The sequence below is a fragment of the Passer montanus genome, unplaced genomic scaffold (genome assembly GCF_014805655.1).
Source record: "Passer montanus isolate IOZ18808 unplaced genomic scaffold, ASM1480565v1 scaffold20, whole genome shotgun sequence".
NCBI classification, from domain to species: Eukaryota; Metazoa; Chordata; class Aves; order Passeriformes; family Passeridae; genus Passer; species Passer montanus.
The window spans coordinates 8,914,279-8,930,657 of NW_024366592.1; the positions used below are offsets into that span (position 1 = coordinate 8,914,279).

General features: G+C 39.9%; 1 protein-coding gene across 7 annotated transcripts in view; it reads left to right on the forward strand.

Annotated features, from left to right (window-relative positions):
• Positions 1–16,379, forward strand: part of KIAA1549 (KIAA1549 ortholog) — a 142,072-nt gene that overhangs the window by 90,790 nt on the left and 34,903 nt on the right. For all 7 annotated transcript variants that reach the window (XR_005627352.1, XR_005627353.1, XM_039708056.1 and 4 more), the window contains exons 8-10: positions 1,378–1,523; positions 7,803–7,980; positions 10,106–10,290. Coding sequence is in view for 5 of the 7 variants with exons in the window: in XM_039708056.1 (XP_039563990.1) it covers positions 1,378–1,523; positions 7,803–7,980; positions 10,106–10,290 (509 nt within the window). In the remaining 2 variants the exon portion in view is untranslated. The remainder of the gene's footprint in view (positions 1–1,377; positions 1,524–7,802; positions 7,981–10,105; positions 10,291–16,379) is intronic.

Below are 16,379 nucleotides of genomic sequence, written 5' to 3' on the forward strand. Positions count from 1 at the left end.
TGGCTTGATCATTGCTTTCAGTCAGTGTTTTGTATTTTAAGGGTAATGAATCATGACATGGGAAAATGATAGAATCTATGCATGTAAAGATTTTTTAATATCACATTACCCAGATATATGCACATGTATCCCAGTAGTCATAAAAAGCTGGGATATACAGTGTTCTCCCTCTGTTGTAGAATACAATTCATGCTATTAAACATAATTTATTGATACTGAAATCCAATACACAGGCAAGAACAGTTTTCTGCTTGGTGTATATAATACCCTTAGGTCACTGTCTGTTTTGCTATTTAATTCTGAGATACTTAGTCTGTGATTGAATTGAGAAGACAGATGCTGTTGATCTCAGTGAGAAATCATGAAAATGTTTCCTTTCTCTGACATCTACAGTGAAAGCTTCAAATTGAAAAAGTGGCTTTAATAGATTTGGTGTAAAATGTCAAAAAATTAAAATTATATTTAATTGATTTTATCTGACTGGTGGCTTTTCATTAAGCTCTACACTTAAAAAAATAAATGTGGAAACACAGAAAAAGCCACTTTTGAAAAATACATGTATTTTTAGTGGAGGAGAATTACAGCTGAATTTATTTGATGCAGTCAGCAGTGAGTTGGTTTGCTGTCCTGGAGGACTGTTCAGTTGCTTCATTTGAATGACTACTGCTCCATTCACTCCACATTTCTCCTACTGGATGCCATCTTGCTAGTAAAAGTCCATTCTTTTTCTCACCTTCCTTCAGGGATTCCTCTCAGCATTAGCTGCCCCAGTGGCCCAGGTACCTGGCTGCCACTTGAGCAGGGCTGCAAACATTTTTTTATTTTTTTCTGTGATTGGCATACTTGTTAATCTTATCTGGAGAAGTTGCATTTGAATACACAGCTTCATTCATGTCCTGCTGTTCTATTTTTTCTCCAGGACTCTGAACCCTTGCCCTCCCCATCTCCAGCTCATCACTTCTGAACACAACACTTTTGACTGCAATTAGTTGAAGCAGATGATTTAGACTAAGTTTTCTCTTTTAGCAGTTTGTAAAAATTCATTGAATGCTCATGATTTTATGCATTTTTAGAATTGAAATAGTTGCCTTATTATCCTGGGTCTGTCTAACCTGGTTAAGGTTCAAAAAAAAATCCTCTGTCTGATTTTTTTTCCCCCAAATTATTTATTTTGACTTTTTCCCACCAAATCTATCCCTTTTCCAGCAAGTAACCTCCACCTGAACAGGCCAGAATTCCCAGTTAAATACAGGTGCTCTCAAATTATCCCTGAGCTGCCCCAGGGCAAGTCAAAGCTTGTAATTGAAGTTGTGGAGAAGAAACTGGGAAGTTTTACTAATGAATTTGTTTTCTTGGGTTGCTTTGTGTGCCGTGCAGTTCTCCTGGGTGTGGTGGACCAGCGAATCCAGGAGGAAGTGTTCCGGGCTGAGATGGAGCGGAAGCTCGCTCACCTCTTCAACGAGGCTTTGCTCAGAGGCAGGATCTGGAGACGGGCCAGTTTTGCAGGCAGCAACATCGTGCAGGTATTACAAGCTCAAAATCAGAGGATGAAAGATAAAGGATAATAAATGACTGAATTAGTTAACATGAGTGTTAACAAAGTGTTCAGGTTTTGAGTTGAGAAGTCTGACTCAAAAGCATGTATCACCTTTAGCTACTTGGTGATACTTGTGTTTTGCACCTAAAATATGGGTCTTCTTTCAAGCACCACACGTGTCTTTTAAGCTAAACATAACAAATGCAAATAACTGATTAAGTGCCTACTAAAAATTTCTGATGGCTTCTTAGAAACAACAGTGAAAATTGTTCTACCAACGTCTTGTTTTAGAAGTGTTCTCTCTTGTTTGGCTTACACGAGGCACCTAGCAAAAGGAGACAGGATGATCACCTGAAAAACATTTATCTCCTGGGACAGCTACTTCACAGCTCTCTGTGATGTTTTGGCAGTGGTGTAGAAATACAAAGTAGAATTGTGTGTGGCTTGGTGGAGCAGTAGAGTAGTACATTGTACCCCTTAACTTCTTATTTGTTGCAGTACTGCTGTTCACAGGGTTGAATTTCGGGTTAAAATGAATAATCGTACCAAATTATGCACACATAGCAACTTCTGATATCTGGATTCCAGTGCTGCTTTAGAGTTTTAGAGTCACAGGTGGATTTATTCACATAAAGTCCAAGAAGATTTGGCTATTTAAAGTTTTAAATTCTGATGTGTTCTTTCTAGTCAGTTCAACAATCTGAAAGCCAAAGTACTTTTTTAATGGCTCATCTTCTTAAAAATTACCTTTTCCAGCTAATTCATTGACAGTTGGTTTACCTCCCAGATGCCCTTTTTGCATTTCAGACCTATTGTCTTTATTTAATTTAATCCTACAGTTTTTGCTATCACTTAAAGTTCCAGATGTTGGGATATTCTTACTTCTGCTTTCCTATCTCAGAAACATCTGTTTCAGTAATAGAGATTTTATTTTATTTTTCTTCTGTAGAGCTTTGAATTGCTGCAAATAGGTGTCTGCTTCAGATCTCCTATTCCCAACATCTCTTATTGCACTTTGTTCATTATGCTTTTGTCCTCCTTTTGCATATAAATTAAACAAATATTCCTTATGTTGCTAGTGAAGATACCACAGCCTATAAAATGTGTATGTTTAGATTACAGTTTTATGACTTTGCACAATAAAGCTCAGGTAATTTATTTTTTTCATGCACAAAATTATGGGCACATCCTTTTTAGATAAGGAGTGGTATTTTGGAAAGTGAAAATACAGCATTTTTCTTTTGACTTTGTATTATGTACTGGGACATAAGATGAGGTCTGCAGCTCGTGTTCCAGACAGCAGTGCTGCTCATTTATGCCACTTAATTAGTGCAAAGAGCTTGCCAACTGCTGTCTTTGGGCAGAGGAGGATTCTGTTCATTACAGTCAGCACATCTTCCCATCACTGGGCTTCTCCAGGTGCTCCCAGCCCACCCTTTCAGGTAGGGTGAGAGCTGTAACAAAGGAGATGTGGAAGGAGGGAGGCTGAAGAGATACCTTGCAGAGAAGTGTGTGTGCTGGCTGTCCTGCTTTCCTGGCTCACAGCAGCAGGTACCTGCAGGTGCCGCAGCTCCTTGGTAGCTGCCTTGGCAGGATGTTCAGGTGCCTGGCAGGTGAGACAGCCTGAGAGGCTGTGGTGTGCAGCTGCACTGATGCACCTGGTAGTGGGCTCCAGACTGAAGGATAGTTCTTTCAAGGATGTTCCCCTGTTAGCTGAGGATCTTGTGCACAGGCATCTGCCATAAACCTTTTACTGCTGTTAATTCTGTTCCTCTTAGCCAAGTTTATAAGCTGTGTTTCAAGTGTGTTTGTATCTTCTGGAAGAGCTAATAATGTTTCTTGGGCTTTACATTCATATTTTCCCATATATATTTCTTGCACACAAATCAATGACTGCTGTGATAGTAGAGCACAGTGAAGTGAAAATAAGAAAGAAAGCTGCCAGCACCAAAAGTGTTGCAGTTTTAACAGAACATGTATATATATCCATTAAAGACTAGACTCACATTTCACTTGCCTTGTGACCCTCTAGAACAGAGTTTTTCCTGAGGTGAAATATATTTCTAGTGTATTGAAATGTGACATTTCTAAGCTCTGTGGAAAATCAGAACTGCAGGTCAAGAGGTGAAGCAATTATTTGTGAATGTTACTGCAGGCATATTAGTTTCCTTTCACGTGCTCAGGAAATAGAAGTGATACCTTTTGAGGTTTAGATTTCATTTCTAAAGGCATGTGTTAGTAACCTAAGAATGTTAAAAATTATGCTTCAAACCTGGGAACTCTGAAGAAGAGCTTTGGATGGTACCCAGATAGCAGGCTTTCCCCTCCTGTTTGACTGTCTGTGCTGTTAACAGGTGGCACTCCACGATAAAAAGAGAAAAAAGCCTGTAACCATTATGTACAAAAACCCCTCTGAAGCCTCACACGTGGTTGTTGTACTTCTGATAGTTCCACTGATTTTTGTGGAACATTGTACTAATGTTTGACAGAGTAGGTCATACATATTTTCAATGTGTATCTTCTGTTACTGCAGATTTGAAGGCACATGCTTACTGTGGCTTGCATTGCATCTGCAGACATCTGTGCTGTATTTATATTTTAATATCTAAAATATATATATTGTTATGGTTTACTGTAATAATTCTTATTACATTTTTTAGGAATTAGAGGGTTTAATGGTAGTTTAAAAATATACCAGAAGCTAATAAAAAAATTAATTTTCCTTTATTTCAACATGCTTGGACCTTTGAACCTAATAGAAAGTGAAAAGCTGATCCTAGTAAATTAAACAAAGAGGAATGTTCTGATTTAAAGAACATGTTAGGCAGCATTTTAGTTGCAATGTGTGTGAGGAGTAGCAGCTTGAGAGAATGTAATGATTAAATTGAGCTTTTCATTAAGGCAAAAATTCATTCTCATGTTTTTCTGCTGACAGCTTGTGTGTCTCTCCTGGCTGAGGAGAGCCTGTCTTGCTGTGAGTTTTTAGGTTTATAAATAAAGCCTTTGGGCACTGCTGCTGCTTCACCTTTTCCTCTGAGGCTTTTGGCCCCTCCAGCAGCCATCCCAGGCAGCAGCTGGTTCCTCTTGTCAGGTTGCTCACAGCCTGCTTGTACCTCTGTCTGCTGACCACAGTGCAGCTTGAATTAATTGCCCAGACACTAAAATCCTACCCTTAATAAGACTGAAAGAGGGTATTTTGAGATTAATTTTTCTCCAGTATGATGAAGGAAGGAAGGAAAGAAAGGGAAATAATCCTCCTGCATGAGCACTGGAGATTGTGTGTGCATATCTGCTTGTTCCTAAGTAGTGCTCATGCCTTCCAGACCCTGAAGCAGTTCCCCAGGGCTTCCTTGCTCCTGTGGGGATTGCTGACCAGGACATCCCACTGGCTGGCCAGGACTCTGAGAATGCCTTGGAAGCTTCCCCACCGTGACTTGTATTTCCGTGCCTGAAATTACCAACTAGATTTTGTTACCAAGGCAACTCTGTTCACTGACCTATGATATTCACTTGAAAACACTTTTTAAATTAAATTTACTGGCACCTGAACACAGTTAAAACTTTCCTCTGTGGAGGTTAAATGTACATCTAGCATCAACAAAGATGGTATCATTTATGTACACAGGAGTTGAATTAGTCTTTTCTTATTCCCCCCACCAACTTTCTGCCTCCTGCATTTAAAATTCCTCTATCTCTTCCCTCCCTATGTCATCTCTCACTGCCAAAGTATAAATGTAAAACGCTTAAATGCTTCCTTACATGTGGGCAGCTTTGCTGGATGCCTGGCAAATAGTATTTGTCTCTGCTTGCATGCTTATCATTCTCAAGGACAGAGACTAAAGCAGTCTGAAGCTGCACAAAGAGTATAATTTGGAACCATGTGTCAAAACTTAGAATACAGAAACTCTGTAACAAACAGGCACAGTGACTGTGTACCTCAATTCCATGACCAGATTTAAAAGACTTCAGACCCAGTATGCCATTTCCTGTGTTTCAGCAAACTCAGAGGCTAGTTACAAAAATCAATAAGTGAAATTTAGATGAAGACTGAGGTACTGCTATTGTCACAGTACTGGGTTTATGTCTTGTATCTGTTTCCAGACTACCCTGCTAGTCACCAGCTTTCCCAGAACAGAAATCCATAACCATCTCCCCATGGTTTTGAAATTTTGTCTGCAGCTTCTCTCTGTGAAATTTCTCTCTCTGTATGATGTGAGCAGTCATAAAATACTGTGTATTCAGAAGAAATTATTTCAGATAAAATGTAGCTTAAAATATTGAGCTTAGTTCATCAGCACTAGCCTGCACCTCCACTGAACTTTTTTGTGCTTGTTCCCATGTTCTCTGTTCTGTGCTGAAACACCTCCAGCTTCCTCTTCTATGTTCTCACTAATCCCTGTTCCTCAGCATAGGGAGCCATATGCTGTTGTTTTTAATTCTGTGTTAAAATTTGTCCAGTTTCCATTGTGAGAACTTGCACTGAAATCTTGTCCTTCTTACCCTCTGCCTTTTCTAAAGGCAGCTGTGGAGAAGTTCCTTTGTTAACCCATACAGGCAGCTTAGTACCATGACCTGATGTGTGTAACACACATAATTATACTCCTTGGATTCTTCATGGGCCATAAAATGTATCATAGCTCAGTTTAAGAATTTTCTAATTTTCTCTGATTCTCTGGTTATGCACAGAGGGGCTTGATAAAATTAAAAGTAAGAACCCATTGATTTTCAGTCACACATGGCCTTTCAGCTCCCTCACCCTCCATGTGAGTTAGGTGCTGTTTGGGAAGGTTTCGTCTGTGCTGGGAGCAGATACCAGTCTGTACACTCTGCTGCTCTGTGCACTGAGATCTGGCTGTGGCAACCCACCTGAAGCAGATGTAATATAACATAAAGCTCTGGGCATTTGTTAACTAATTGTATATTTGTGGTCAATGAAGCCAGATTTAGCTTTACAGCTGCTCATTTATTGATGCTGTTTTTTTACCTTAAGTCAGGAATTTGTTTTCCCTTAGTTGATAGAAGAGGGAATGGCATTCAGGGGAGCAGCAGCATCATTTAAGGGTCCTGTTAGCAGCTCTTGCTGTGTTTGAGATCTGCACTTTTTCCTGCTCTATTTGTAGATATTCTGTTTCTTGCATCAAATATATCTGACACTGAACATTACTTTTTGCTTTCACTTGATTTGTCCTAGAAGATTTTTATGACAACTGTGCTTTCTCTTGTTTCATTTCTCTCCCCTCTTTTTTTTTGTTTTTACTATATACTTATATGTATATATACATCATGCTGTTACCATTCCTGAGAACTGTTTTTTTAGGACATGTGCAAACATTTGTGTGTTTGCCTTACTTTAGGCGTATGGGCAGTTTCTCAGATTATAATTTATTAAATATGTACTTTATAACAGAAGGCTAATTCTGAAGGAAGCAAAATACGTAACTATATCAATTCCTTCTAGAGCCCTTCACACTCTTTGAAAAAAATCACAACAGAATACCTCCTACTGTTCATTGTCCTAATTCCAGTTTGAGCTCACCATTACATGGTAAATGGTTAAACAGAGGAGAGTTGTTATATAAAAAGATTTTACAGGAATTCAAAGTTATGCGGTTCTCATATGCAATGTAGATGTTTGATGGTTAGAGAGTGTCTACAGGGCTTCCTCATAGCATGCATTCTTTTGATTATTAATGTCTTTAGATGTAGGTAGGAAGAATTCCTTCCCACAGCATCCAGTACATTCTTCCCTGAAGAAGGGTGGATGCCACAAGGGGAGCTGTGTGGAGAATGAAGGTGATTGTGCTAAGTGCTTAAGTTGAAACAGAGCAAACAGTTTTATTTGATGCTAACAGAATATTCACCTGTGTAGCTGTGTAACATTTAGAAAAACTGGAGCAAAGAGCTGTGTGTGTTATGAATAACAAATCAAAGTTAGAGTAGGTATTTAGAGAAAGGAAAATGCAGTCACCCTTCTTCTAACCAACCATTGCTAAAGGCAGTAGAGGCTTCCAGGGTGGCACAGTGTTGGCATCTTTAGAGTGAAAGCAGTTCTCTTACTTACCAGATGTGTATGTTTTTATGATACGAGTAGGAGGGGGAAAAGCAAAGGTTAGCCATAACAATGTATTTTATAAGGAATCACCTCCCTTGAAATTTTCCTTTCAGTTACAACAGGGGAGAGAGAGTATGAACTCTTTAGACAAAATGTATGGGAGCTCCAAATACATACAACTTAAAATGTAAAAGCTTTGCAATTTCTTTTCAGATTGTGAACGTGTCGCGCTTAGTTGGTGTTGATAACCCCGTGGAGCTGATCTATTTCGTGGAGGACCAAGATGGGGAGAGACTGAGTGCTCTGAAGTGCTCAGACCTGATGAACAGAGTCGACATCCAGCGGGCTGCGATCATCCTTGGCTACCGCATCGAGGGCAGCGTTGCGCAGCGTAAGCCCCGTCCCTGGCGCGCCACTGCCAGCCAAGGCAAACGGGGGGGCTGGCTTTGCCTCTGCAGGTCATGGCCCTGCACGGTGCCCACTGTTGCAGTGTTCTGTTCTTGGGGTGCTGCAGCTCTGACTCGCCTGAGGAAGTCAGTTTTAGCAGCCTTGCAGTAAGCTGTGCAGTGTTGCTGTGCCTCTCGAAGACACTGCTGAGCTAAGGGTTGCAGCAGGGTCCTTAAGTGCAGCCTCACTGCATTCACTCTGTGCTTGTGCTGGAAAAGTGCGGTGCTGACTAAAGACCTGCCTGCCATTTTCATGTCATCCTGCTAGGCCAGTATTTCTTTACAGTTTGTGTTGTCCAGGAGCCTGCACAAACCCCACAGCTGGGAGATGGGAGTGTGTGGGTATCAGATGGGTGTTTCCTTTAGCTGAGTAATGGCAGTGTATTTTAACACCAGTTTTTCACTGCTTTTTTGTTTGAATTACTTTTTCTATGAAAGATGTACATTAAGGGTAGTTGGGGCATTTATTTCTTCCATGGAATATGATTGACCTTGGTTTTACTTGTTTGTCCATCAGCAATATATAAGTAATATGATCTTTTAATGAATATAACATAAAAGTGACATGATTTTTTTAACTAGATATACATCAGAATAAATAGGATAGGTCATGTAAACTCATAATTGCTTCATTCAGGAGGCTTGGTATATAAATAATTTTCAGTTAGTAGCATGACAGAATACCTACTCAAAATTCCATGTTACAGTTAGGAAAGGAACTTAAAGGTATCTGAGGAAGAGACAAGTGTGGTCTGCAAAATGCCTCATTGGTACGAAGGTTTAATTACCTATTCTCATTTCTGTGCAATATGGAGGCATGAGTTACATGGTACCACAGGGTATTTTGCCAACAGAACAAGCAAGAAGCATGTGTCTGAGATTTAAAATTCTCTGCAGAAAGAAAAGAAAGAAAATAGTAATAATTGTACCATCTGTATGTGTTTCTAAATTTTGTCCCTCGTTAAAACAGTTGTGTACAGATAGGTCAGTAGCTTGTATACATCTCCTCAATATCCATTAATGGACTGTAATGCTGGTTAGACAGAAGTGAACAATGTTGCAAGAATAAATTCTCTTTTCAAAAATGATAAATGTTGAACAAACTTCATAAAATGTTCACAGCTTATAGTGCATGTTGAAGCTCATTATCTTTGACCTGTCATTTGAAAGCTCTTCTAAAAGTTAGAGTCATAAAAATCTTCAAGTGCTTCTATTGGAAGAAACTAGACCAAAAAAAGATTATTTTTATAACAGAAAACATAATGCCAGAAATGAGCTGTTAGATATGTCCCTTTAAGTTCTAGGCTCATCATTGGAATGACTACTAATAAAATAATATATAGAAAAAAAGAGAAATACTCTTTTTAACTTGAAAACATAATTTTTAAGGAAGTGCATCAATTTGACTAAAAATGTATTATTGCTGTGGTTTTTAGATCCATAATTAACCACTGTGCAAAATTAGCAAATAAAAGTTTTGTCATTTATTTCAGTTTACCTTTTGCAAGAATAACTTGTTTGATTACCCTTCCCAGCAGTTTTGTTTTCTGCTTGGACCTAAAGGATCTCACACACTGACAATAAAACAGAGAGAAGAAAAAAAGTAATCAGCAATGCAGAACTGTACACCTTGTGGAGGAGGTTCAAATTGGTTTTGATAATAAAATGTTAAAGAGAAGAGACAACTGGTAATATTGCCTAAAGCAGGAAACAGGCAGTTGGAGAGTCTGTGTTACCTTTGCTAGTGGTAGAGTAATTTTTTTAGACCCATTTCACTGTGTCAGCTTAGTTTTGGGTTACAGGATGATGTGGCATAAGAGCCATTTTCATTAGTATTTTAAGTACAGCTCTTCAGAAGGTGGGCCAGGACAATTGATCTCCTGCCCCATGCTTCCTGAGCATGACATACCTGAACTTACAGTGGGATGACATTTCCTGTGATGTGTAGCTGGTTTCTGATAAATTCCTTAATTAGCATTTACAAGAATATAAAAATACATAACCTTGGAGTGTTCTCAGTTCGATATATAACCACTGTGTAATATTGCTGTGTTCCTTTGCACTTTACAGCTGTGGAGAAGCTGAAGGAGCCCACTTCAGAGACTCAGAACAGCAACCTGTGGATTATCGTTGGGGTGGCAGTCCCGGTGGCCGTGGTGCTCCTGATTGTTATTATTTTATACTGGAAACTCTGCAGAACAGACAAGCTGGAGTTCCAGCCAGACACAGTGAGCAACATTCAGCAGCGACAGAAGGTAAACGGGGAAGCTGTGCTGAGAGGAGCTGGAGTATTCTGAGAGCAAAGGAATGTGAGACTCTGGGGAGCACCTGGCATCCTTAACTAGCCATGGGTAAACACAGTTTCAGAGCATTCCAGTTTAGAGGGGAAGAAAAAAAGGAGGGAAGCAGTCTAATGATAGTTGAAGTCAAGAATCCCATAGTGTTTTATTTATTCTCCTGGGTATTTGATAGTGCATTAGATAGATCCATCCTTCTGAAATGTGGGCACTGAGGCTGAAAGGAACTTTTCTTTATCACTTCATTTCAAGGCTGTGGCTGGGTCTGAATAAGAAGAAATGTACTGAGTCTTGAATCATTGACCTTGTTTTCCCCAGAAGGCTGAATTTTTCTTTGGAGACTTTCTGCTAAACAAATCTGACAGCTAAAGTGCACCACCCCTCATACATCATACTAGAACTAGAATTTGCTAGAACCTGTCCTGGCTGCTGCATGTTCTGCCAGGGCTCTTTTTGTTGCAGTTTTGAGAACCTGTTGCAGTACTAGAACATAAATTAGTGGATCTGTGTGTGCCTGCATAAGTGAGCTTGTTTGGCCAGTGTTAGTTAGGATAGTGACAAATTCAGTACTTTCGTCTTTTTCTTGCCCAAGAGTGTAAATCAAAAAATTTGTGATCCAGGTTTTTCACAAAGGATGTATTCAGTGAAAAGAATGATAAAGTGCCTGAAAGGTTACTTTCTTTTTACAACCAAAGAGAACCTATGTGTGTCAGAAATTCTTGTTACAGACTATACCTTCAGAGGCATTAATAAAGGCAAAATAATCTGCCTGTGCTAATCCTGTGGTACTGCAGTCACGTTCTGCACTGTGACCTCGTGTTCAGTCACACAGTTTTCTCCATAACAAGCCTTGTCTGTACACCATGCTCTCTTTTCAAGATAATTAATGATGTGAAAGATGAGAGAAACAGAAAGCTCTTGCACTTCCAAAGCAGTCAGAACAAATCAATAGCAACTTCCACTTGTCTTGCAACTGTGAATTGTGTGTCAGGATCCAGGCTGGCAACAAGTGGTACCCTTTGATGAGCACCACCCCCTGGTACCTTGTTTCACCTCTGCTGGGATAATATGTAACACACGTTTTTGACTGAGGAAGTTCCCCACAGTAGTTTTGACTAATTTGAGAAGGGTCATACAAGAGAGGCAAGAGAGGACCATTACTCTTGGTACCCTCTTTGATCACATTTTCAGTTCCTCTCTGCTAGCACAAGGTTTTTTTTGTAAGGAAGCAGTTGGGTTGTATTGGCTGTAAGGCCAGAAACATCTTTCATGTAATTACTTCCTTTTAAGAAGATGGCTCTGTTGCTTTTCCCCACTGCTTCCACAGTATTCTTCATCTTAATCATTCATGAGTCAGAAGCTTCAAACTTGTTTATATGCAGGTCTCATTTTGAATTGCCTAGGGAACCTGTCACTTTGCCTTCTTTGGGGAAGTTGCTGTAAGCAAACTAGGAAAGACCAGTAAGTAGTTCAATCCTTGTGCCACTGGAGGTAAAGCAATAAAAAGTGTCTTAAATTTTTATCACTTTGCACATCAAGCAACTGGAAGAACCGACTTTGCAGACCATTTCCTGCTTTCCCTGGAATAAAAGCAGTACTCTGGCTTCCTTACTATCAGGCTGTCATTGAAATTTCATGTCTTCAAGCAGTGGGTTGGAATTCTGAGTCAGAATAGGTCGTATTTAACCACCACCAAAGATGCCCAGACAGTCAAAACAGCATACAAACTATTAGGGATATCTGCTCTGACCCTGCCTTTTATAATTTTTAAAATTTTGTGGTTTATATTTTTATTAGAGTAAATGCAAAGAAGTAATCAAAGGAGTGTCATCATCAGTGGTCTGGGATTTATGTCTGTAAATAAACTCCATAAAAATGGACTAGGCTTCCTCTTCCTCACCACAGCCACAATTATTTCCATTCTCTATTTTCAGAGCTTGACCTTGGTATTGAAGGAAGGTGAAAGTCTGCACTACATCTGTAAATAGAAAGATATTTAGGTTAAAGATCTGAGTTTTTCTCTTGGAATCTATATTTCATGTGTAAAAAAACATAAAGATGCATTTATGGTGTGATAGCTCTTCTCACTTCCATTAATATTTAACAAAAAATTCATGTAAATAAAGAGTTTTTCATTAGCATAGATATGGCATATCTATACTGCAAATAGAAGACAATACTTTTCAACCTTGTGATAAGTCTGTAGTGTGTTTTGTGCTTGAAAATGTGTGTTGATTGGAAGATAAGAAACTGAGGCACCTGTTTCTTGTTCAGCTGATACCAGATACCCTGCTGCACTGGTGGATCTCCAGGAGTGTCACCAGTCTTTCTTCAGTGTCTTCAATTAGCCACTTTAACATAGCAGTTCAGTGGGCAGCATAATGATCTGTTAGAATTTACAGTAGCAGCTGATAGCAAATTATGTTACCCGTGACTTAAAAGAGGGGGAAAAGCCTGTGTGCTTTGTGCTGCAGAGACAAGACTAAAAGGCTGGTTTCTTGGAACATCCAGAGAGAGAACTCTGTAAATGCACTGTAAATGCAGATTGCATAAGTAAGCCAAGGTTGTGCAAGAGCCTTTTATTCTTAGAGTTGCTCTTACAAAGTTGCATTTTCCTCTTCAGGGAGATTCTTAAACCCTACAAATTTTACTGGATTCTGTAGTCCCATGAGTCAGTTATATGCTTCCTTTCTTCTCTGCTTTCATTTAATTGTTTCATTCTATTTTGAAACTCCTGGATTTTCCTGAAGCATTTTGGTATTCACGGAGGCAATCTAAGTTATATTTTTAATCTTTTTTATGTAAAGGTTTACTTTTTCAGAGTAGGTGTGATTTCTGTGTTCCTATGGCCGCCATTAAAATTAAGTCATAAGCTTCATAACCTCACAGTCTGTCTTCTGATGAAGGAGCCCAGTGTGATTATCTCCTGGTAGTTAGACCCTACATGACTTTTGGGTGTATGGGGTCTGGCTGCTTGGGTACACCTTGGTGAGGTGGGTGAGGCTCACGAGGTAGCTGTTCTACACAGCAGTTCAGTCATCCTGCCAGCATATAATTGCCAGCACAGCTAATTGGCTTTGGTTCTTAAATGCTTTGTGGGTACCCCTTTACAATAGTTGGGTCACAGTCCCTCACTTGTGGGGGTCAGTAATAGCAGGTTTCCCACTTGAGTGGAAATGGCTGTGTTGAAAAATACCCAGATCCTGTGGTGACAAGTCCACAGAAGTATCCAAGATTGCATGAATCCTGATGTGCCACAGTAGCCTTGGAGCTGGGTATGATCCAGATGTGCTGCTTGGCCCCACCCTGAAGGGCAGGTCATTCTCCAAGGCAGTGTAGATAATAACAAGGATATTCTATTCTGCACACTGGCTGTACCACTCCACCAGTTTGTGTTCTTTCCATCTGGCCTTCCAGCTTCATGAAAGGATCAGTGTCTTGCAGACAGGATGGCACAAGGATCCTGCTTTAAAAGGCTCATAATGGTACTTCCTGCAAAGAGTATTGAAAGGGAGCCTATTATTAAGGGATTTTTTATTTATCTGCTGCCTCAGTGAATATAAACATAAATACTTGGGAAAGAAATCTTTTGTGGGAACTAATGCTCACAAAACCACATCATGAAGTAAGGAAAAATAAAGATCTTGAAGAGATTGTGATTTGCTAATCCATCCCTTTGCGTCAAAACGGGATTAATAACACCTGTAAAATGTTAGGTTTCCTTTTCCATTGTGGAGATTAAATGGGAAAAGATGCTTAGATCAAAGTTATTTCTATGCTTTTTAAGCTGAGAGTTAAGGAAACAGGAGAGCAGTGAATCTATGCAAGATTCATTGGTCTGTGCAAGGATAATTATTTTGAAGAGATGATACTAAGATATTTAAAGGGCACATCAAATATTCATGACTTGTTCTGTAAGCCATAGCATCCTACTGGAAATTCACCTTGATGTGACCTGGGTTGTTGCACTAGATTAAGATGTCTTTGCCTTATGAAATAAAAAGATGCACAAGTGATGTTCTTAAATAACAAGATTTTCTCTCTTGCCATTGCCTTTATCCGCTGTAACATTGTCCCAACCTTTTGCTTGTCCCAAGCTTTTATTTTTCCTGCAAAGAAGTTGTGCCTTTTGTGGGCAACTGAATTTTTCGTCATGAAAAACTCAGTGAATTTCTTTAATGCCCAAACCATCATTTTTCTCTGTACCTCCACTGGGCCTCTGATGTTTTTGTGCAAAACCACTTCTTTCCTCTTCCCCAGAGAGTAAAACAACCGTTCTACATGTTATCCACATTGGAAGCAGAGTCAGCACTATTACTTCTTTCTCTGCAGACATCCAAAAATTAAAATGGAGGCTGGTTCTCTAGGGGTTTCACTTTCCTTTCTGTGTTACTAGCATTTGAAGAAAAATGTCAGATCCCTTCCCAGGACTTCTCAGCTGTAGACAGTTGTTCAGGGAAAGGCTCTCTGCCCTAATGGCAAGAACTGGACAAGCTAATTGCTAGTTTATTTAGAATGTCTTGGATGTTCTCCTGTAAATCCTGGGTGTGCTGGAGTCATTGCTTTTGCAGGAATAGCTTTGAGTGGCTTGCTCAGTTCCTTGTGTATCCAAGGGCACGTTGTAAAACCCATGGGGAAGAATGTCTGCTTCTCCAGTCAGATGTCAGTCCTCTCTGGAGCCTTCTGCATGCCACTGTGCTTCCTAGAGACTGAGTATGTCCTTCTGGTTCAGTGTCCCTCCTGTGTGTGTTTACACGTGGCACAGGTGCAGTGTTCAAAGCCTTGGACAAAGTCCTGCACCTCCTCCTGGAGCTGCAAATGCCAGTGCTGGAGGGCTGTGCCAGCACAGCTCAGCTCAAGTGTCATCATCGCCTGGGGACTGTCACCAGCCCTTGCATGTCTGCTCTCATCTGCTCACAGTCACAGGTAATGAGTCATGCCTGCTGCAAGATGTCTGAGAGGCACTTGTGTGCATTTTGATTTCCCCCCTAAGCAGGAATATCTGATATCCAAATGTCATGTGTCAGGTGTAACTTTACACCTCTGAATTGAGAATTTTTCTTATTATTGTATAATCTGTAGACTACCTCTTGGATGTTCCCAAGATCAGAGGCCAGCCCTGCTGGAGGCTAAATACTAGGCTTCTTCTCCTGATGCAAAGAATTCTTGTGATATTTTGACATCCTGTAATCCTTTTGTTCATCTGTCTAATGTCGAGGCAACAGCATTGCAGAAAAATTCATTCAAAAGAGACTCATGTTAAGAAAGGCAGCTGACACCAATCTTATAAAAACTACTTGAAAACTGACATGAGTTTATGCAAGAGGTTCATGTTTGCATAACAAATACCATTCATTTCTAATAGCTACCTTGACTAACTATCCAAACTGTTGTCTTCTTGGGGATGGCATACAGGATCTCCTTCAGAGTCAATAGCTGGATTCTAACGAGGGATAGAGTATTCAACATCTTAATTACTTCTCAACAATGCATTTCTCAGATGGCAATTCCTCTGAAAGAACTCTTTTGTAGTAACTCTTTGTCTGTAATGAGGATTAACTATTCACAAGTGGTAGAAATAAAATACCACACTTAGATATGCTGCTTATACAAATAGGTATAAAAAGTAAAATGTCTCCATCCGCTTTCTTAGAAACATTCGAGTATCTGTCTTGAGGTCATTCCAAAAGGCCAGCTAGCACAGATGCCACAAGGAAAAGCCTAGAGAAGAGGAGAAGGGCAGGGCAAGTACGTGGATTGCTTTGCTTTGAGTAACTCTTCAGCCTCCAGTTATTTGTGTCTAGAAGTGATGATATTTAGCAACCCTCAAAGGACTTTTTTTGCATGGACTTGTTTGGTCCTTCTGAGCTCTCCTCAGCTGCTGACAGGGGTTTCCACAGCATGTTACATGAAGAACCACATCATCTTGTTTCACCATGCTTTTATCCTCCTAAGTTTTTCTATGGTGACCCTTGGTCCTTGTATTGGAGGGGACAGGGAACAGCTCATTCCTAGGCACTTCATCTTTGCCGATCCTGCTTTATAGA